Source organism: Vespula vulgaris, chromosome 15 (assembly GCF_905475345.1).
Source record: "Vespula vulgaris chromosome 15, iyVesVulg1.1, whole genome shotgun sequence".
NCBI lineage: Eukaryota > Metazoa > Arthropoda > Insecta > Hymenoptera > Vespidae > Vespula > Vespula vulgaris.
In genome coordinates this window covers 1,654,560-1,678,820 of record NC_066600.1, presented here as the reverse complement: position 1 = coordinate 1,678,820, position 24,261 = coordinate 1,654,560, and the positions used below count along the sequence as shown (strand labels likewise).

Sequence of the window (24,261 nt, the reverse complement as noted above, 5' to 3'; positions counted from 1 at the left end):
GCTTGAAGAATGTGATAGGACGTTAATTAAACTATAAAGTAAACTCTAATATTCATTTAGTATTGATTTTGTTCGAAATCGTCTATTTTGTTTGTCTTTTTCTTTTTTTTAATAAATGTAAAGGCGAGAAGTTGCAGATAATTTAATTGCAGTTAATTGCAGACAATTGCAGACGATTTAATGCAATATATACTTTTTTATTTAAAAAAATTATTATTTATTGATATTCGCTATCACACTCTCGTGAGATCATCAAAGACAAAATCATATCGGACTTACGACTGTAGGGATGTTATGAAAAACGAAAGAAAAAGAGAAAAAGAAAAACGATTCAAAAAACATCATTATATCGAGAATTATTTTTAATAAATTTAGCGAATCATCTTGTCCGTCTATATATAGAAAAAAAAATTTTATAAAAGATAAATCGTAACTTAAGTCGAAGACTTGTTTTTACTGAATTTTAATTACACAGGTAAGTAGGTACACCTATATCGACGATATTTATGACGAATGACGATTATATATATTAGTAAGGCCTAATCAAAATTTCATAAAGCGTTTAATAAAAAAAAAAAAAAAAAAAAAAAGAAATAAATCAATCCTAAGAATCAAAAGAAATTAAATCGCACGATAAATTAGAAACAAATTAATTATGCGACACGCATTATAATTAGATCTTTATGTGACGAGCCTTTCGTTAATTTTTCTATGCTTTCTTTCTTGTCGTTTTTGTTTTTTTCTTTCTTTTCTTTTTTTTCCATCTACAAGATTTGATTATTAATTTATTTTATTTCTATTTATAAATATATTTCATGAGTAACGTGTTCTCGTTTGATTAATATTCCTATTTAAAATTCTTATCACGGACGAGATAATATGTCTGAGGTAATAAAATGATTGTGTTTATTCCTATATAAAGTATAAAAGAGAATTTATATATATATATATACATCAATAGTATATATATACACATCAATAGTATAAACATCCCAATTGTTATTTCAATTAATATTCTTGTTTTTTAAATATTGATATCGGTATTCCTTAATTTATGATATTATCGTTATGAGGTATTAATTTGAGATATGTTTAACATTGATCGGTTTTCGAACATTTACACGCGAACAAACTCACACACGCACATTCTCTCCCTCCCTCCCTCTCTCTCTCTCTCTCTCCCTCCCTCTCTCTCTCTCTCTCTCTCCCTTTCTTTCTTTTTAATAGTCATACAAACAAATACATTTAACAAGCATATAGGAAAAGAGATATACATACTTAAACGCTCGCTTTCGTGATTTAATATACATTTCTGAATATTGTACTTTTCGTACACTCTTATAATAATAATAAAGTAAATATACGTATACATATATCTATTTACAGATATTTCATACATACGTGGAAAGATTCAAAAGACGTTTCCACAACCTTCAATGAAATATCATTGAAATATCATTAAAAGCGATATTTCCTTTTGTTTTCCAAATCTGATTAACGATTTAATGAAATAATTTTATGTTGGTAATATTTATCAACGTAATATATATATATATTATATTAAAGACAATGCATTGAAATCAGCAATTAAATCCATGCCGTGTTATATACGATCAAAAAGTGATGTATCGAGCAAAGATAACATTAATATAATATAATTTATATTGTATTTAGTTAAATAATTACGATCAACGTGAATCGTTTATTATTTTTGTATTATTCTCGATATTATTCGAAAAGCGTTAATCTTATGTAAAAAGATCTACAACCAGATTTTTTGTATATGTGTCTATATATACATATATATCCATATACATATATATACATATATATACACACACACATCACACATATTTTGGCAGACAACTATTTTTGAGAGACGAAGAACCGGAGAAGACGGGAAATAGTATAATGGGGTGATATTTTTGGAAACGTTTGCTCTGCACGTAATATAACGTAGTAAACCGTAGACGCGCAAGCGTAGTTATACCCTTTCTTTGTGTGCTATATATGTATATATATGTATATATATATATATATGCATATATATATGTATATATATGTATGTATATATACGGGGTGTTTCATCTATTCCGACCATTTGAAATATTTCCTTTTGATTTTTACGAAAAGAACTGTGTCTTATTATTTCTTTTCTCAAATTTTTAATAGACACATTAATACGAAATTCTTTTTTTACGTTATCGTTTGCTTTTTTTCGAAATGTTTAAGAAAAAAATGAATGAGTAAAAATTTAAGCGTTCACAAAGGGAAATATTTTATTTAAGAAAGCGTTTGGAAGAATTATCATTAATTTGAATTAGATTATCGTTATTATACGCTTAAGTGAACGATCTCTTTGTATTTTTAATTATTTTTTGATCGTATTCTGATATCGTGAAGATTTTATTGGAGCGTGAGAATGGTAATTAATTCGAACACCTTTTGTAATAAATAATTTCTGATAAAACGTATAAACCTTTTACTCTCTTTCTCACTTTCGCTTTCTTTTTCTCGTATTATGAAACGTCATTTGTATTTAAATATTGTAATGATATTTCTAATGGTCGAATCAAATGAAACACCCTGTATACACGAACACCATATACGTACGAGAATGAAGGGGACTAACGACCGATTATCGTTGGTTCATCGGCCATAGCGATCTCCTCGGTTGGCGCCTTTTCCCTTTTCCTTTTTCTTGAGAAAAGCATAAAGGCACATCCCGCGACTAGGTTGCAAAGGAAGACGATCCATGCCAGGATAAGAGAAAAATCGTATCTCATGATCGCACCCTTAGGGAACGTTTCGTAAACGTTTGTGCTTTCGTATTCGACCGAAGAAAGAAGTACTTGTATTACCACCATGTTGCAAGCAGCTGTAAAAGTAATTTTTTATCTCACATCTTATTATCTGCGGCGTTTGTAAAAATTATTAGAGAAAAGATTTGTAAGGGAGACAAAAATTATTATTACTATTATTGTCATCATTATTATAATGTTAACAAATAAAAGAACGTAAGACGAAATATTTTTTTAAAAGGAAATTGCTAGGATAGAGATCAACTTTTAAATATTTATCGATAATGAATGAATTAATTACATTATATTGTGATTGTATAAATTTTGTAACAAAAAGTAAATGGAAAATATCGGGAATTCATTTTTATTAGAAGATAATATATTATGGAAAATTTATTATTATTCTGATAGTAATTATGTATGCACAATTGCATTCGTAATTTGCAATGTTTATTTTGAAATTAATTACCACTAATGAAATGTATTCCGCCAGCCAGCCGTTTGAACATGTAACGTGGGTTACGGAACGTATAGATGGAGAAGCAGAATCCCATTATCATTATAAACATGCTGATAATAGCAAACGAGACCTGAGTCCTAGCATAATCTGGGAAAAATGGAAAGTTAATCGTATACATATATGTAACTCGTTCGATCATTACGCAATAAGATTTTCGAATCTTTTTAATTTTTCGAAAATAGACAATCGATTTCTATATATCCTATAATATGTATATATAGACACGTATTAGGAATTTTTTTTAATTCATTTAATTTTCTCTGAAATTTGATTGAATTTTATGATCGAGATTCAACTTCGATGTTAAACTTTTATAAACTTGAAATCGTTTTCTTCGTAAACTACCCAATAAATTTTTACGATGAAGATGCATAATTTATATTCGTCTATTGCTCGCTATAAATGTTTTGTTGCCAATTTCATATGATCAAAGAATCTTGCATATTTATGTTCTGGTTGGAATATCGATTTTTATTTATATTTATATATATTTTTATGATTTATTTGTTCAATTTATATTTCATGTATAATTTATTAAAGTATTTACTTACTGATCACTGTTCTGTCTAATCCTGGATCCACATCGATTTTTGATTCAGGAGGAAACATCTCTTGGTACTTGCATTCACCTAAAACCAATAAATTGCGATTTTTGTGTCAAAATTTATATAAATTTATAAAGATTCATACAATAATTCTGTCTCTCTCTCTCTCTCTCTTCCTCTCTTTTCTTTTTCTTTTTTAATTGCTCTTTTACGTTATAATTTTCTTCTTATTTTCACGTAGCTTTGTAATTTTAATGTCACGTCAAATTATAACTATGATATATCAATGGTATTTTAAAAAATTCTTGCGTCCAGTCTTGCTCGTCTACGTTTTTTAATATTATTTATTTGAAATATGAAAATTGAAGCTTTGAAAAGATTCGTAAAAAAAGAAAGAAATTTAAGAAATATTAGTGACTATAAATTGAATGACTCTTTGTTAAAATACTAACTCGGACGAGGAACAAGCAATATTATTCGATCGACGTCATATAAATATTATTGATAGTAATATCCAATCTATTAATAAGTCCCTATCGTAATAAGAAAATATTCTATGGTATAAGAAATTCATTGATAAATTTTATCCCATCAGAAAAAGAGAAATAACAAAATAATGATTCTAAATAAAAAACAAAATAATTCTTTAACCGTTCCATGGAGAAATATACTAGAAAATTATTTATTAAAAAATATCCATCTCTGTTTATCGTTGAATATGATTTATTTTTTTGTTAAATTTATTTTTTAATATTAAATATTTGAAAATAATAAGTTATAATAATTACTATCGATACGAAAATTTAGGTTTCTTAGTTTCACCTTTTCAGGTTTCCAAGTATCATCTTACTTATAATTATTTTGGAAGGTAGAGAAAGAATAATGATCAGGTTATAAAGGATTAATATCAATCCTCCCAAAAGGGGAGAGTTTCATCCTCATCATCATCATTATTATTATTATTAGTATTATCTTTTTATTTCTTATTACTAGTACACTCGACCTAGTATACTTTAATAATACCATTTCTTTTCTTTTCCCTTTTTCTTTTCCTTTTCATTATTCGAGACATTTTATTGAATTAATTTTTCTTATAAGAGATAGATAAAAAGAAATTTTTCATTCTTCAGGACACGTCTACTATTCGTCTACTTCGTTAAAAATCCGTATAATGGCGTATAATTTGACTCAATCCTTTGCTATTATTTCTATTTTTCTATTCAACTATTTTTTTTTCATATTTTGATCGGTTTAAACTGTCGATATTATCTAGCACGTGCGCGAGCTTTGCAGACGAAACAAGGATGAAGAATATTAAGTAAGAACTAAAGAGAGAGAGAGAGAAAAAGAGAAAGAGAGAGAGAAAGAGATGGAGAGAAAGAGAGAAAAGAGAGAGAAAAACGGAGACCACCCTCCCGCCCCTTTCTCTCATTTATTTCTGGCTCCTCGTTTATTTTGCCGAAACACTCGTCTCTGAAGTCTGAACGAAAGCAGCGCACGTGCGTTAATGTAAGAAACGAATGTCGACGACAATTCCACGTTTCATCGTCAACCTCGTTCATCCGAAATCTTCACTTTCATCGGTCTTCGATATATTTCTTTTCCTCTTTTTTCTATTTTTTTTTTTCGAATAGATCATTTCAATACAGTAAATCGAGCTTTATTTTTTAACTATAAATAATATCAAAATATGAACAAAATTTTCGTATAATAATAATTTCGTAAACTACGATCGAATTCCCGACGAACGGATTATCCAGATATCGAATGTAGTGATGGAAAATTTTATTTACAATATTTTTTATTTATTTTTTTTTTTATGAAATTTATAATAATCCAGGTATACTTCTAGTCGACATGAGCAAATATTGTAAAAAAAGATATTGTAAAAAAAGGTGTGGCAACGTGAATTTTTTTTTATACTTTTTATCTAAAAAATAAAAAAGAAAAAGGGAAAAGAAAGAGAAATGTGGATTAAAGGTCGATTCGCAATATTTTAATTAAATCTTAGTTCAGACATCGTTCTCTCTACGAGATTTAAAAAAACGAGATTTAACGATATGATCGTGGATGATCTATGACTAAACTAACATGGAAATTTCAATGGAAATTTGTGTATACGTAGTAAGTACATCTAAATTATATACAATAATGTTAAAATCATTGTAGCCGAACAATCGGAACGGAAATTAAACTGAGATTGAACTGAAATTTGTGAATAGACCTTACAGGTATTAAAGGAATATACAGAGTATCTGATTTTAATCGATATCTTCAAATATCTCCTATCTTATTGGATACATATTATAAACGAATGTTTCAAACAAAAGTTGCTTAGATTTTGACAGGGAAATATAATATATATTGATTACAAAGTTTGTTGAACTTCTTGGCGTCGAATGAATTACATTGTAGATGTAACTCGTTGAATTGATATTGATGTTCTTTACAACTTTTAGAGAAAGTTAAAGTATCGATTTTCATTAAAAAACAAGAAAAAAGATTATTATGATAACTTTAATACATATCTCTCTGAAAACTTAAAAACTTTTACTTGAAAATATTTGTTTGGTAAACTCATAGGATCGGAGATATTGGGCTATATTATTTAAATCCGAGACATCCTGTACATTAAAATATGCAATAATGTTTTGGCAGCAAATAAATTAAAAATTTTAATCGCTGCAATAATCGTGAAATAAAATTATCGTCGTAATTCTCGACATTAAGCCTTGAGTTTGATGTTCGTATTACCGTAGGAACATTCATAGCTCTCGCATATTATTAATGTTGGAAATTTTGCGTATAAATTTTAATAGGAATTGGCACGTAGTTTAATTCAAGTAAATAGACTGCTGCAGTTAAAACGCGTACTTTTGCACGCGTATTTCAAACGTATAATAAAGTTCATCTTTTATCAAAGAAAACGTTGGGAAGGTGCGGTTGATTTCGATCTCATAACGATCGAAGAAACTTGAAGATTTTTACCGAAGGATTAGTCGATATCTAAAGCTTTTTTGACGAAATCGATTTATTCGATTGCTGCTTAATTTCAAGTTATACTTTTGTTTTTCTTAACGTTTTCAAAACTTATGACATTTATTGCCCAAACGATTTCATAATAACGTCAAATTGCCGAGAAATTCTGGCTCGCTATTTTGACAGGTCGGAAAGAGAAATTTTACGGTCTAATATCTTGGCTGTTTTTCGTATTAATTAATATTATCGATGACTCGCTATTATTTAAACGAATCAAGTAAAATTTCTTAATCGAGCCTGAATCGTACAGTTACGGGCGGGCACATGATTCTAATAAGAACGATTCGTAGAATCGTAACCGTCGTAACGTTACTTTCCGATTATTTATTTGGAAGGCTCGCCTGGTTTCCGTAATGACGTATTTACATTTCCTCATTCTCTCTGATATAAATCGGTCTACTTTGTTATGAAAGATCGACTTCTAATATTTTGACATTCAAAAAATATTGAGTTAAGGCGGAACACTTGGAATAACAAAAATGGCGGAACTGCAAGCTTCTCATTTTTATGATCGAATAAGAGAATGTTAATTCGAAAAAAAGTCTGCTTGATTAGCTCCTGTGTTTTTGCAAAAACGAAAAAGGAAAGAGTCGATCTGTCGTTCATTTCGTTAACGTGATAGGAAAGGGAAAGAAAAGAAATAGGAAAAGAAAGGAAACAAAAAATAAATTTGCATTGAAAAAAAGGAAGAAACGCACTTACTGTAAGGTACCAATTTGCTCGAATTCTTCGCGTTTGGTATCAAACCGCTGACGCAACCTCTCCAAAGGCCCATATGCTTGTAGATCAGTCTCCTGCCGCTCTCTCCAGAATCTCCCAACGGCAGACCTTCGTCATTTGGTGCTTTGACGGTGAACCAATGATCGGTCCCTATAGCCACTGCCCATATGCACGCTGAGAGTCCCACGAGGGCTGTACAACCGAGCAGAATTCGCCTTTCGAATATTACCTATGAAAACGCGACGAGACTATTCTAGAAAAAAAGACTAACGCGAGATGCGTTCGCAAAAGTGCATCGGGGGATATAAAAGTAATCTCACACGACACACGTTTCGTCGAATCGGCGTCAATCGATTTGTAGCGTTCACACGATTCGAGTTTTTTGACCGTATGACTACCCCTCACCCTCACCCTCGCAATTACCGCTCGTTTCGTACGTTTCTGTTTTTCTTTATTTTTCATTCGATCGAACTACGATTAATTGGCCAGGGTCAACTACGCATTTATTATCGCAAAACGATCGAATCGTCTTTTGTGCAGTTATTGCGCTTAGATGCACCACTGGCAACCGATTCGCTTTTTCTTTTTTTTTTTTTTCTTTCTTTCCTTTCATCGAATCCCCGCATGCGGTTTCTACTCGCGAAATCGAATATCCAAAATTGCCGAATCCCCGTGATTGTGCCGTATATACGGTTGACGGTAGTTTCATGTGAACGTGCACATACAAAACATATCGACCACTGTAGAAGACGGTGATATAACAGATTGGAGGAGGAAAAAAAAAAGACCGATTCGGTGTCGTGTGAACGAGCTCTTACAAATTGGTTTCCCCGTTTTTCGTACCTGGTTATACAGAGCCTTCATTCGATTCGCCATCTCTCTTTTTCACCCTATATTCTTTTTCTCTTTTTCTATCTTTCCCTTTCTTTTTCTCTGTCTCTCCCACCTCCGAAGAGAGAGAGAGAGAGAGAGAGAGAGAGAGAGAGAGAGAAAGAGCGCGTCCTTTATCGATTCCTTTTACTTCTATCGATCGAAGCTTAAACTCTATTTCAAAGTTTTATGAAAACGTCTCTTTTTGGGTCCCTTTTCTTCCAATCTGTCACCAAAATGACGAACGACGACGAAGGAACAATCCATTCACGACTAGTTCCCTTTAAATTTAGACTCCCGGAAAAGATTTCGTTTGATATCCTTTGAAAAACCAATTTCGATATTTCTTGTCGCGAAAAATACTCATCGTCCCTGACATTCACGGATCGATAAATATCTATTCGTATTGTCAAAAAATGTTACGAATTCCATTTTTTCTTTATTCTTGGCTGTGTCTTCTTCGCTACCCTATCTCTCTTTTTTTTATTTTTTATCTTCGCCTGCTCTCTTTTTTCTCTTTTTTTTTTCTTTTTTCTTTTTAAGCGAATTTATCGATCGATATTGATCTCGTTGATACAATTTGTTTTTTTTCTTTTCTCGCTAACTCCCTCCACACTTGTTTCGATCCGATCTTTTTTCTCCTTCTTCTCTTTCGTCCTTCCTCCTTCTTCGATTTTCTACGTTTTCCTACAAGAATAAGAGAGGGAGAATGAAAGAAAGAGAAAGAAGGAGGTAAAGCCTATCCACTCGTTAGATATTCATGATCTCTTCACTAGTCGTACCACTTTCCCGTCACCTTCTCCTCGTTCAATTCTTGACTTTCTTGCCCTCGAATCATTATTTCTTAATGTCCGGGAAAATTCAACCGTTCATTCTCTATTGACTCTTCGAAATCTCTCACAGCTTAGTTCCTTCTGAAAAACAAATAAACGAAACAATAAAATATGGTGTATAAAAAGATCTATACACTATTTTATTTAGTCATGCACTGTACGTTAAATTGTATTGCAAGATTCTAAAAAAGAAAAAAAAATACTTTTGTGAAAAATCATCTCTTAATAAGAATCAATGGGGAAAAAATTATATATCGCTGGATATGATTTTGTAATATCAAATTTTTAACAATTGAATTGAATTGATTTGAATTGTAGGGATAAAGTAATGAACAATTGATCGAGGCCCTTATCTAAAATAATTTGTCGACAAAGCCAAGAATTTTGTTGAGAAACTTGTCACAATTCCATCTGTCTCTTATTGATTGTAAGGTTTCGACATATCGACGTAAATTGATACAGCCAAATGAAATGACACTTTATGCCAAACGTTTGAATAAATTGTTATATGTTACTACATCGATTGTTATATATAATACTCTCAGTGTCCCTATATATATATACATATATGTATACATACACACATATATACATATATACACAATTATTTGCATTCATACATACATACATAATTATTTGCATACATACATACATACATAATTATTTGCATATATACATACATACATACATACATACATATATAATTATTTGCATACTTAAGAACCACAAAGCATTCAAGATATCAAAAATTCATTACTTTGTCATTGTCAACAATAATATTTTATTACACCTTTTATACATACAATTTGTGTTTGATTTATTCTTCGATTCTTTTCTATTTATTCATGTTAAAATTTGATAAGAGAGAATAAATCTTATACGCGCAGATATATAACGAGTGAAAAAAATACATATCGAATATTAGATTTTTGTATTCATCTAACATTTCTGTTGTTTAATATCGAGATCGCTTTGAAACGAATTGAAATACAGGCTAGATAGAGATTTAATTTAAAAGTGAACTTTTAAGACGAAGTTTTGTCAAAGATTTTGATCGTTGCTTTAGAGTATTTAAATATTCAATCAACGAAGATCTTTGAAAACTAATATATTATTTTATTTTAATAATCACTCATACTATTTATAGATTGTAAATACTGACTATTCATTTTAAATAATATTGATTAAAAACATGCGATTAACAAAACTATTGCTTGAATAAATTAATAGTCTGTGATAATATTTAAGTATAACATTGAAGAAATATAAGTAAGTATAATTGTGTAATAACAATAATGGTCGATAATTTCGAAATTAGTCAAATTCTTTGTTAGACTAATTTGAAATTTTCCTTAAGAACAGAGCCAAGAAACATCAGTTTATAAAAAGAATGCGAAATAAAAATAAGTGTCAACAATTTCCCGACACGAATCCTAAGTGTATTTCAATGCTATAAATGCGACTTTGTTAATGCTCGCCAAAAACAAATGACACGTGTGATAGATACATTATAATAGTGAATAAGAGGATAAGATTTCGCTGATATATATATATATATATATATATATATATATATATATATATATATATATATATATAAATAGTCATTGGAAAGTTTATCGAAGAATATTATCGATTAGTACATTGAAAAATTTATAATTAACTTCTACGTTTTTTTCTTGCTTTTTCTATATTATGTAATACTATTTTTTATAATACTATATTGTTTTATAACACTAGTTTTTATATTATATTTTTTTCAAAAAATATAACGAAAAGAGTAGGGATAAAGTAATTCTTTTTGGCTTTTATTTTCAAAGGTATTTCAATTATGTAGTACGTTGTCACGATTCTTGAGATAAGACAAAATGTTCCGTCCAAATTGTCGACTATGAACAATGGCGCTAATATTCGCCTCGTTAATTTCGAGCGAATCTAACGACGCACTACCAAACGTGATAATATGTATATATAGATTTGTGTACGCTCGGATAACGAGTAAATTTAGATCAATCGGGACGATCGTTTCGATGCTAAGGTAACGTTGTAAATTTTCTTGCTTGCTATCTTTTCATCATCGTAGTAGAAGACGACGAAAGAATAAGCTCATGGTTTTATTTTCGTTCGCTTTGACTTTATGTGTTACTATTCTTTGTCTTGTTTTTTACTTTTGTCTTTCTCTCTCTCTCTCTCTCTCTCTATCTCTATCTCTATTTCTCTTGTTTATCATTTTTTATCGTATTTTTTCATTTTAAAATTACACAGAATTTTCGTAAATAATAAAATTTTCACAGAAAACTTTTTTTTAAAGATTGCATTTAAACGTGCTACAAAAGAAGACTCCCAATGATATATCATGTGAAAATCGTATAAACGTTTATAATATAAGAAATAAGCGAGAATAATTTTTAATTTAAAAGCATTCAGACAACTGTCTATATCATTGTTATTTTCTCGAATATGTTTACGTGGATACTTCGTTTCATAAATAGAATTCATTGCACAAGTTCCTAGAAACGAATCACTAAGTAAAATATATGACCTAGAATATTTTTTTCTTTTTTCTTTTTTTTATTTTTTTGAGAACGAACAAATACTATTGTCAAATTATGTTTAACGCGGTTTTAAATCACATTCGGTCACCGTACAATTACAGTCTCGATAAAATCACATTCGAAAATTTATTTTCAGTAACATTCAAACACTGGGTATTTTCATTCGTGCGTCTCATTCAATCGAGTCTCATTCACAAAGTTTACCTGAGCAATTCAGTGAAAGTGAATTGAATTATCGAGAATTGCCTTCGAGTGTACTATCCATAACATTGTATATACCCAATCAAACTAAAGTGTTTATTTTGTTACCTCGATTTTGCATCGCCATTGTTAAACTACTTTTAGTAGTTCAAGAGTTTGTTAGAAAATTACAAGAGACATCGAACGAATTTAGACATTAATGATTAAGTCCGATACATGTCGTATAAAAATTACAAGGAAGTTAATGTTTATGTTATTTATTTAAAAAACGCAACAATAGAAATGATATAAAAAGCGAGCACGCGAAAGAAGGAAGAAATAAGATAAAGTAAGATAAATACCAAGTCGACTTTTGATTTTAAATTTATTGAAAGTAGCCGAATAAGTTCAATATTATTTAATTGCGTTGCGAAACGCGTTTAACATCAAAGTTATCTTAAACGTTGTCCGATTACACGGAAGGATAATTTTACTCGGGAAACTTATATCATTAGGACTACTTTTCTCGTAGAAAAACGAATCATTTTATTTCGATGTTAGTTCTTTAAGGAAGATCAAAGTTCGGCTATTTAATGACTATTGTGTTACTTCTTTCGATGGTGTTCGTAAAACTCACCAAATTTTCTGTCAACGTTCCAACAACAACAAACAGTCTAATTTTTGAGCGTTGAGACGATGCAAATACATCGAAGACTTTGAGTATGTAAATATTTGACGCATAATGTGACCAACCCATTTGTCATCTTACTATCACGAAAGAAAGTCGTGCGGATAGATTACGAATGAATCATGATTACCTTCGAAATCGTTAATTACCATTTATCATACTTTTATTTAAATTAGAATGATATTATAAACTCGTGATCTAATTTCCGTAATAGCACGAATGCTCGCAAAAGACATTATGCACATCGGGATCGTTAAAAACAGTTTAGCGAGTTAAACCGGTGATAGTTTTGTTTATTCCTTGAATATATGTCTGCGTACAGATTTACGATTTTACAAAAGTTTATACGAGAATACTCGTATATGTCGTGGATGTATAAACATGTGTATAAATGCGAATAAATAATGATTTGCAAAGACTCCTTAAATTCGTAAATCATTTATGAACGATCGATGACAAATAAATTTTTTAAACGCATCGTGGAATGATTTTTCGAATGTTTCGGATGCGCCGCGATTTTTACTTCGATTTTACAATGACATCGGAAAAACATTAACGATTATCGCGAACGATACAAACGACAGTAGAAATTGAAAGGGGAGCGTGTACGATTGAATTACCTTTGCGTCGGATATAGAACTTTATTTGTAGATTCTACGTCACGAATTATCGACAGGCTCGTTAACAAAAATAGCATAGTAATCTGGGGAACAATCGAACCTAGTTGGAATAATAAAATTCTATGGTAAGATATTGGATAGTCTAAGACTTTACGAGATCGTATTGTTCGTAAACAGTTCTCACGAAAAAAAAAATATGCGAACGATAATAAGCATATCGGTAAAAGATCGCAGAGATATTTTGTTTTTTATATTAGCTATTAGATAAAAATTTAACCGGACTAATAAACGATATAACAGACATGACGTTGAGCTAAATATTTTTAACGAAATCAAATCAATATATATATATATAATATTGCATGTTTATCTAGATATATAAATAATATAGAAAATAGATATCACAAGAAAGAAAAATGTTTATTCTACGATCCTCTAAAGAGAGTAATAATAAATAATATCGATAGTATTAACCCTAAAGACGAAAGAATAAATCCAAAAGAAAATTTATTTATCATGGCTGCGATATAATATAAGGAAAATGAACGATATTATCGCGCTATAAATTATTAGAAAATATAAGAGAAAATATAAAAGGTAGTAGATACTATCATGTGGTACGAGTTGACCGATAGAACGGACGTGCTCGGATATTTATGGCGTGCCCACTTAGCTGTTAAATTTTTTTCCACTTTGTTTTTTTTTCCTTTTCATTTCTCCATACGAACGAATATATATATATATATATATATCAATCTAGTCGCACGTTCTAAGTTATTCTATTTAAATAAATATTCGTCTCTAGATACGTCGTTAGAAAATCTCTTTAAAAACTTAATCCATTAAATTCCTCTAATAAATTTATTTCGTTGGATTCACATTATCGTTTTATCTTTGAATAAAACTTTCGAATCGGATCGGATCAGATCGGATCGAATTGAATCGTCATACGTATGCATGCGTGTACTCATACGTCGTAATTATCGGGTTGCAGATTTTCGACGACGAAAAGATGTTCCTCTCTGTCTCCCTGACGTCGGTGACGTCAACGCGCACCCTCACCATTGTTTTATTCGTTTATGCATACCGTGCCACCGTGGCACAAGGTTTATTTAGCCGCAGCTCCAGCTGCACGAACTGTGTGCACGAAGTTATAAACGCTGACAAAGACGCCGTCCGCGTCTCTGTCAGCTCGAACTAAAAGTCGACACCCATCGTTGGCTATTTTCGAATATTCCCGCATTTTTTTCTATCTTCTCTCACTTTACTCGTCCTTTTCTATTCACCTCTTTCTCTCTCTCTCTCTCTTTCACTCATTTGCTCACTCACTCACTCACTCACTCACTCATTCTTTCAAATTTTCTTTCTCACAAATCGCTTTATCTTTTTTCGTTTCCCCGTTCTGATTTTCAAACGATGATATTCGTGACGTTCCGAATCACGTTTCGCGAATTAGAAACTCGTTCCATATTGAAAAAAATTAAAATAAAAATTAAAAATTTCTATTTTTTTTTCTTAGATTGAGTAATTCGACCGCTTTGATAACAATCGAGTAAATATCTAATTAATTAAAGGAAACAAAAAAGAATTATGTCGTGTTTTACAATAGAGAAGTTTTACAATATGAGAAGAAGTAGAAATTATTAAAGTTACGTTTCAATCGGAAGTCGGGTCATTTTATTTTGTAAAATGTTGGACATATGAAATGATTAATCAAACTTTTCTTAATATATATATATATATATATATATATATATATATATATATATCGCTTCTAACAAACGATAAATTCGACTGAACGTTAATTTGCAATCAACTTGAATATATTCTAACGATCGATCGATTATTGGAAAGTTTCCGCTACACTTGGGAAATATTGGCAAGTGTTTCTATATTGTAAATCTTTAGTTCTCGTGTTTGATCATAAAAGAAAGGCCGTATTTAAATAAATTCCAATTCGTTAGAAAGATAGGAAGAGGGATGTGTCGAAGTGAACAAGTCGACTATGATTTCGAGTCATTTATTGCGAAATGGAATGCTTCTTAACGCGAACTCGTTGCCGACGTGAAATTTTCCGTCGGGTAAGTCGTCGTTGACGTTTTGCGGCTGTGCGTGACATTTACGTCGATCGTAATACAAGTTCTATCAATGTTTCCTGTTATTTATGGACCGAAGAAACGTACATACCTTTCACGCTTATTGTCGTATCAAAGAGATCGCATCTACCTTTACTGTTTTCTATGTGGAGCACATCAAAATGCTTGTTCTTGCGGATACACGTAAGCGTATATATGTAAAATGAGAAAATCAATGAATAGACGATCCAATGCTCATATATAGATATGTATGTATGTGTGTATACATACGTTCAACTATCGAGCGAACCTTTTAACTTTATCGCTTGCAAGAGAATATTCAAACTTATAAACCCGAGATTTTTATAAAACTTATCATATATTTCAAAAGAGGTCGAGTATAGTATAATATATATCTGTAAAATACTAGGTATGGTTAGGTTTACTTGGCCGACCATTTTTTTTTCTTTCTTTCTTTTTTCTTTTTAAATTTTTGAGATTTTCATCTCTACTGGATTGGGCACAGCTTTCTCGGATGTTGTACGTCTTTTTTCTTTCAGCATGAATTCCTAGTCAATGTTTGGTCATGAATATCTAATTAGATCTCACGTTCTATCTCAGTGCATCGTTGCATATCAATATTTACGCTGTTTTTAAATAACGATATATCTGATTTATTGCAATATATTCCTTTAAATCTTCTCTATGATAGTTGACTGTTGTTGGATGAATGCCCGTCTAACAGTACTCGTATTGTTAGGGATTAGCTAAACCGGCACTATAGGGAAAAATTAGATTGGTCATTCCGGGAATTTGGTCGGCTAAGTCATTAAATTTAACTCTATAAATTTACCCTGTAGACTTTCATTAGTGAGGAAAAGTGAAAAATGAAATTCGATCAACGTCAGTGGAGTCTAGTGAACGTATGATTCTAAAGATAAACACGGTTTTCGATCGATTAAAATAAGATCGGAAGAAAATCCGTAAACATCACGTAAATCAGGAATATTTTTTAAATTAAAAAGAGTAAAGTTTAAATTAAAAAGGAGGAAGGATATAAAATTAAAAAAAAAAAAGAAGAAAAAAGATACGCGTAAAATATTATCTTTCGAACGAAACGATAAATTTTTTTTCCTGATAACGATTACAATTTACAATTTACAATTCGACAAACGGACTGATTCACTTTCGAATTAACATAAAATAAATTATTCGATCTCACGTAGAACGATTCATGATAGAGTGATTCAAAGAGTGATCGTAATCACGAGGAAATCTTCAATGACTACTTTCAGAAAGCTTCTTTCTATCCGATAACCGCAAAGAGGATTGCGTAAACGTTTCAAGAAGAAATAACGAAGATAGCAATAGTAAGAAATTGTGTATACTATTAGAGATATACGTGCGCGCACGTGCGTGCGAAATCTGTGAGTGAAAGAGAAAGAAATAGAGAGAGAGAGAGAGAGAGAGAGAGAGAGAGAGAGAGAGAGAGAGAGAGAGAGAAAGAAAGAAAGAGAAATAGAAAGATAGAAAGATAGAAAGATAGAAAGATAGATAGAGAAAGAGAGAGAGAGAGAGAGAGAGAGAGAAAGAGATAGCCAATGCTCTGCCAGAGAGTTATAGAGCGCTTGCTGCTGATTTCTCCTTACTGACGCTATTTTCACTCGTTCTTGCTGTCGAAGACAAGTAGAAATACACCGACATAGGATCGGAATAGAATTAACCTAAAATCCATTGGTTTGTTTATACGGCCCACAAGATTGGTAGCAGCGATAACAAATTTCCAACTCTCTTGCGTTGATGTTACAGAGAAGGGAGTCGCAGATAGGCAGTCGATTACGGATAATATCTAATGAAAACAATAACAGAAGACCTTGTATCTAGCAATTTTTATGACTTGAAGTTCATTAACTATTAAAATAATAATAATAATGATGATGATGATAATGATGATGATGATGATGATGATTTATTTTTGGCCTTTATAGTTCTTTCATTTTTCATTGAGTTCGTATAATGTATAATTACAAAAAATGATCAATGACATTGTTTTTATTTTATTCTATATACATTTAATCTTTTCAACGAGTTTTCAAGGAATCTTCTTTTTTTTAAATGTCACGTGAAGATATTTGTTATAAAACGAGTTACGATTATGAAACTAAGAAATGTTATGTACGTGTATTGTGTAAAAATATACAGAGGGTAAGAAAATATGAATGAAAGTTTTTGTTTTTTCTCCGGAGATATCTTTTGCATTTTGTACTAAATTCTAATATAAAATATTTTTTTAGCAAAGTCCTACATTATTTTTTTCTGTAAAATTATTCAATCGTGCAGTTGTCATTCTTATTATTAAAAATAGAATTCATATGTAAACAACAATGAGATATAACGTTGAAGATTATAAATTGAAGAAGAGAAGAGAAATAAAAAATAAAAATAAAAAAAAAGAAAAGAGAATGATCGATTAATTCGTAATTTTTTTTTTCTAAGTATCGTAAACGTAACACCAACGTTTTGTGTTATGATCAAATCAAATAACATAAGTATAATAAGCTGGTTGTATCACTCTGAAATAGTTTTCTTCTAGCGTGCGTATACGGGCACGTGGCCTATCGTGCCCACCATGTATTTTTAAATACTTGGCCGGCGACCTAGGGCAATTACATGCCAGGACGGTGAGACTCTCTTCTACCTGTGATAAATAAATAATAAATCTTAAATAAATTAGAATGAATGTTCGTGTACTATAGATGTATACATATGCTTGTAAGCATATATCCTACACATAAAATTCCTATGCATACAAAGACTTATTTTAAAATTAAATCTTCATATAGTATGTGTATGCATACATACATACATACATACATACATACATACATACATACATACATACATATATATATATATTAATAAATAGTGACATAAAAATTCGATTTGTATGAATTTTTAAAAACATTCGTAATATATACACTCCAAAATAAAGTGGAAGAAAAATAGTTGTAGTCAATAAAATGTCTGTGTTATAAAAAAAGAGAATCACATAATTTTCTCGAACGGGTCGCAGAAATTTTCTTCTTTTAAATTCTTTTTTTTCTTTTGTAAGTCTCTTTAATTTATCTCTACCAGATAATTAATAATGGAAATTAATATGTATGTACAAATTGCTTAACCCAAAATGTCCGCTCGGCTTTTTATAATAAGGATTAAACACATGGAGAAATTTTAATAAAATGTTTTATTCATTAAAATGTAATCATCTCTAGAATCTACGACCCTTTCCAAACGAGACACAAATTTGTAAATTCTGATTATATATAAAAAAGAAATTATGCGTATCTTTAAAAGTAAAACATCAATTAATTTACGCTTCAATCTCTGCTTTGTTGATAAATTATTCTATTTCGAAATGTGATTATTTAATGTCAAAAAAATTGGATAATCGCTTAGAGAACATAAAAGAAGAAAAGCTCATATTAAAGCAGAACATTTTTTCGTCCTTTAAATTTTACTTTATTCTGCAAGTATAATACTTTTTTCTATTAATTAAGTTCTGATTATTTCTGAATAAATTTCGAATTGTTTCTCTGACCGACTTTAAACATATCAAAAAGTTCTTTAACGCGTTACTTAAGAATTATTTCCAACGACACGTAATTCTTCGTTTTTTTTTTTTTATATCATACTTTTTTTAAATGTCATATATCCAATCAATTCGAAAGTTTATTGGGCCACACTAGGCAGATATGCGTATTTCATAGTTTTTATTGTATTATGTCAATCCTGAAAAAATCATGGTAATAGACGCAAACCAATAGCGATTTGCATCTGTCTAAAAATTTTCAAAGTTTCAAATAAACTTTGAATTTCGTATCATTATATAGATTTATTTTTTCTTTTGGTTCTATTAAAAATCTTTTTTTTTTAATATTGAACAACGGCAAAAGTTGGAATGGGAAAGAGAGTAGAGTCGTTGCTTTCGATAGTTCACACGATTCAATCGTACTTGCAATCTAACGTGTATTTACCTATATGTAAATATATATGTACATATATTGCTTCATCATGGGTTTTCTCGAAATTTCACATATTGTTAAGAAAGGACAACGACACAATCCAACCGAGGATTTATTCGCGATGAAATCATGTTTGCGATGAAAAGTGGATCGCGATGAAAATTTATTACTACGTCTCGTCACCGCATTTCAAAGCGACAGAATCGGTCGTCGAGATCAATGATAACGAGTGCCAGGAAATGTAACATCTAAATTCTCTCTTTTTCTTTTTTACTTTGTCCCCTACTTCATTCCTTTCCTTCTGTTTTTCAAAGCGCGATATTTAAAGGCTTTGCCTGTAGTCCGTCTGTTTTAGTTGGATGATATAAATACAATGGCCAAAAGCCGACGGATTCTCTCTCTCTCTCACTCTCTCTCTCTCTCTCTCTCTCTCTCTCTTTTTCTCTTTCTTTCTTTTTCTCTCTCTTTCACTCGCTCTCTCCCTCGCTCGTTCTCTCGCTGCGAATAAACGTTGAATTTTCCAACATCGTCAACCATCTCGGACGTTCACGAAAACGATTTGGAACAAACCGTAAGCACGATGACGATGCTCGAAATTAAGCGAGCTTCCTATCTTTTTTTTTTTATCTTTCCTGTGTCTTTTCTTTGTTTTTTTTTTCTTTTTTTCATTTAAGCAAAGTGAGAAAAAGAAGAGATATTTCAAAGGGCAACGAAAACACGTACAACACGATTAGAAATAAATCGTGTTTGTAATAAGTGAAGCGTGAAATGACATTTTATTTTTAATCCTTTGTCCATAATGTCATATGTGTTTTATCGAATCCATCATGTTCATGGTATAATCATGATCACGTATTTACTTACGTCATTATAACGTTCGAACGTTATGCCATCCATTAAAAATTACAAGCAGGACAATAGACGTTTTATTGATCTTGATAATATTCAAAACGAGATGACACCGAAATGAATTGCATTTTATCTAACGGGATTAATATTTGGATCATGTTAATAATTCTTTCACAAACGAAAGCGCTACATCGGTAATAAGATTCGGTTCTCGTAAAAACAATAATAGCATTGCTCGCGATATCAAGTCGTTCGTTATTATTGTTTTAATATATGCGAGAGAGAGAGAGAGAGAGAAATACCATTGTTTTAGATGAGATCGTAAAGCGACTTCAAAGCGCATTATGATTTTTAGATTTATGGAGGAATTTTACTACCAAAGTTAAAATCGACTTTAAATAAGAAACGGTATTATCGAAATTGTCACGTAAAATGTTAATGTGTGAATTTAAAAATCTCTGCATTTCGAAGTTTACGTATTTCATATTTTATTCGACGAATGGAAATGATCCTAGCAACGAAAAAAAATAAAAGATTGTCTTTTTCCTTTTTCTTCCCTTTTTCTTTTCCTTTAATATAATTTAAAATAATTTTTATTTTTCTTTTTTTTTCGCATTGACTTTATTGCAAAGTTTTATTTCGTTATGAAAAGAAATCTTTAAACAGTCAAACAGGAAAGAATGATTTATAGTGGCGTTCCGTATAAAAGTTTTTATGTGATTTCGTGGGATACATAAAGTGAGAAATAACGAAATTAATATATTTCCCTCTGTAATACACGATTCACAGAACCACAGAACATACGAATTTATTGTTTATCGATGTTAATTCCTATGATTTTAACCGACACGATCGCGATTATTTCCGAATCTCTGTGATTAATCGATATCCTCGTGGATATCATTGAAGAAAATCAAAAATCGATGACTAATGAATCATTTTTTTTTTTTAATTTATAACCATTGTTAATACGATTGTGCTTGTAGAATTAGTTTAAAACTGGACAAACATTGTTCCTCTCTATGTGCCGCACGCGAACTGTAAAACGACACGTATCTTTGACGTCACTCACGCGCCCACCATTATGAAGACTTTTTAAATATTCACGAGAAATAGTACTTGTAATATTTATCCATTAGTTGATATGTATACACGAGATTGTTTTCATATTTATAAAAACAACGAAGGTTTTCTCTTATACCTTATATTTTTTATATGTTCCAATCACATAAAAAAAAATATATATATATATTCTGTAAGAGTTATTTTCGTAATAGAACGTTTCATTTTCTTTTATTTTTTCTCTTCCTTTTTCTAATAAATTTCAAAGTTACATATAGTTGATTTATCATAAATTACTTAAAAACGTTCTTCCCTCTTTTTTCTTTTAATTCTTTCATAAAGTTACTCTTCGTCCGATTTAAAAATCTGAATGTAAAGACTTAAACGCATAGCTGGTAGGAAAACGAGGTAATATTCCGAATAAAAAAACACACTAACGATCTAATATTGTCTTTCTTTTGAGATGAGGGTGTTATAACACGAAGAAAAAGTTTATATTGTATACTCCTCATGAATAGAATATTCAACGGCGAACGTCGATTCAACGAGATGAACGGAAAGGATAAAATAAAGAAAAAAAAAGAAAGAAAAAGAGAAAACGGTAAGTGATACAGGGCGGGAAGATAGTATTGAATTCGTAAATATCACAAGGGTGACTATAGTTTTTTTACCATAGGAAAAAGATGGATGGATAAATGGGATGAAAAAGAGAGGAAGAGAGAGATAGAGAGTAGGAAACGAGAGAGATAGGGATAGAGATAGATGGATAGACAGATAGAGAGAGAGAGAGAGAGAGAGAGAGAGAGAGAGAGAGAGAGAGAGAGAGAGAATGAAGAAAGCACCCTTTTACCCATCCTATCATCCCTTTATCTCCCCATGCAGTTAATTTCCGTTTCGTAGAAGTGTAGTGCGTGACGCGCCAAATGAAAGTGCAAAAAATGCATCGGTGAGGTATCGAACGTATCGTGTCTATCACGTGAACTAAGAGAGAAGCCGCGAGATTGTAATTATAAAAGAAATAATTTACAGTTCGCTACTATGGCGTCGCCATAGAGTGGGTGTAAAGAATTACGTGTGCTTTATATGCTTCGGCACCCTTATGGAAATTTCCGCTTGTACCCCTCGTGTTTGCATTATACAGTATCTATCGGTCAAAGTAATACAACTTTTCCCTTCGCATAAAAAATTAATTGTGTTCATATCTCCTGTGATCCTTTTTTCTTTCTTTCTTATTTTTTATTTTTTTTTTTGTTCTTTCTTTTTCAATTTTCCTTTCTCTTTTTTTTTTTTTTTTTTTTTTTATTTATAAATTCTACGAATCACGAAGTTTGTATTACGAGAACGCTTAGTACTACTCACGTTTCACTCTCTTGTTGAACTAAAGATGATGATGGGGAATGGAAGATAGAAAAAAAGAGAGAGAAAGCGTTCGCGAATAAAATTTCTCACGAAGTTATTAGATATTTGTTTTTCTTGGAATATACGATGTTTATACATACTTTCTAATCTTTATGGATTCAATTTTCAATCATAGAAGTGCTTCTAAGCGTGCACTTTTTTTTCGATTTAAAAAGAAAAAGAAAAAAAAAAGGAAAGGAAAAGAAAAGAAAGAAAGAAAAAACTCACATTGTCGGATGATAACGCGTATGGTATATTATTGAAAGCTCAAGTTATGGGATCTTTATTATATTGCACTGTTTAAACAGGATTGTAGCTTTTCCATTTCAATTTATTTTCGTTGTGCATTTTACAAACGTCACGATAAAATAGAACGAAACTTCGGCGTTACGGTTATTAGACAATTTGAAAGAATTCCATCAAAATAATCTTCCTTAACATTTTTTTCTTCTACGAAATACTCAATATTTCTGTTATATTTGAGTTTATTAAAATTCAAACTTTACATTTCTATCATGTTTCTATTTTAAATTCATACAAGCGAAGTAAAGTCTTCATTCTGATAATTATGTTTGGCGATGCATAAAATAAGCACGTCGCACGTCGTACTGATTGTCAACGAAGCATCTAACGTAACGTAATAGGACCAGTAAACATTTTTTTATTAAATTGGCTCACGATTAAATTTCACGATAAGCATTAATATCCTCGGTAAAATCGATTGACGATAAACGCATGATATTCGTTAATCCTCAAAATGGTATTTAAGAATAGCGAAACGTAATGAAAATATAATCGAATTAATTTTTTATTTCTTTTACAACCGATATATAAAACATTTCACACGATTTTGAATAACAGCGATAACGAATGTCACAAAATTATTTCAATATACAAATTTTCCAATTAAGTTAAATAAATAAAAGTGATATTAAAAAAAAAAGATAAAAAAAAGGAATCGTAACTATCAGAAATTTCGTATTATTCAGAATAGTTGTACGTATATTATAATAATGCTTACCCCCTAAAAAACGTTCGAGAGAAAGAAAGAGTCACTGATACAAAATCTCACAGAGAAATTTCAAAGCACGAATGTCAATGATCATTCATTTTTTTTTTTTTTTTTTTTATATACAAGTCATTGATCGGATAATAAAGAATCGAGAAAAAACACACACTCTTAACTTGGATAACCGAACGCGCTGACCGCCGGTCTGACACTGATCGTGTTCTGACTACTTCCCTTGGCGCTCGGTAGTTTCAGTATAAAGAGGGGAGGGAATATAGTAATGCACAGTGGGGGTGCATCGCTAAACAACGTCTTAATATATTATAATCAAATGAGATAGATGTGATAACAAATATATATAATATATATATGGTGTATATATATATATATATATATATATATATATATATAAAGGAGTTCGAGCGACTTAGAACTATAGACATCGACGAATTTACGGATATGGACGCACGTATTA

The 24,261-nt window shown here is 30.7% G+C and overlaps 1 protein-coding gene across 1 annotated transcript; it reads right to left on the bottom strand.

Moving 5' to 3' along the window:
- Positions 1 to 917: 917 nt before the first annotated feature.
- Positions 918 to 24,012, bottom strand: LOC127069295 (transmembrane protein 114). The gene is made up of 7 exons (XM_051006138.1): positions 23,799 to 24,012; positions 9,278 to 9,409; positions 8,469 to 9,182; positions 7,608 to 7,854; positions 3,873 to 3,950; positions 3,271 to 3,408; positions 918 to 2,878 (listed from the first exon to the last, which is right to left on the bottom strand). Exons 3-7 carry the CDS (start codon positions 8,499 to 8,501, stop codon positions 2,628 to 2,630), a joined length of 747 nt encoding a protein of 248 aa, XP_050862095.1. The 5' UTR covers positions 8,502 to 9,182; positions 9,278 to 9,409; positions 23,799 to 24,012; the 3' UTR covers positions 918 to 2,627.
- Between the last annotated feature and the right edge of the window lie 249 nt (positions 24,013 to 24,261).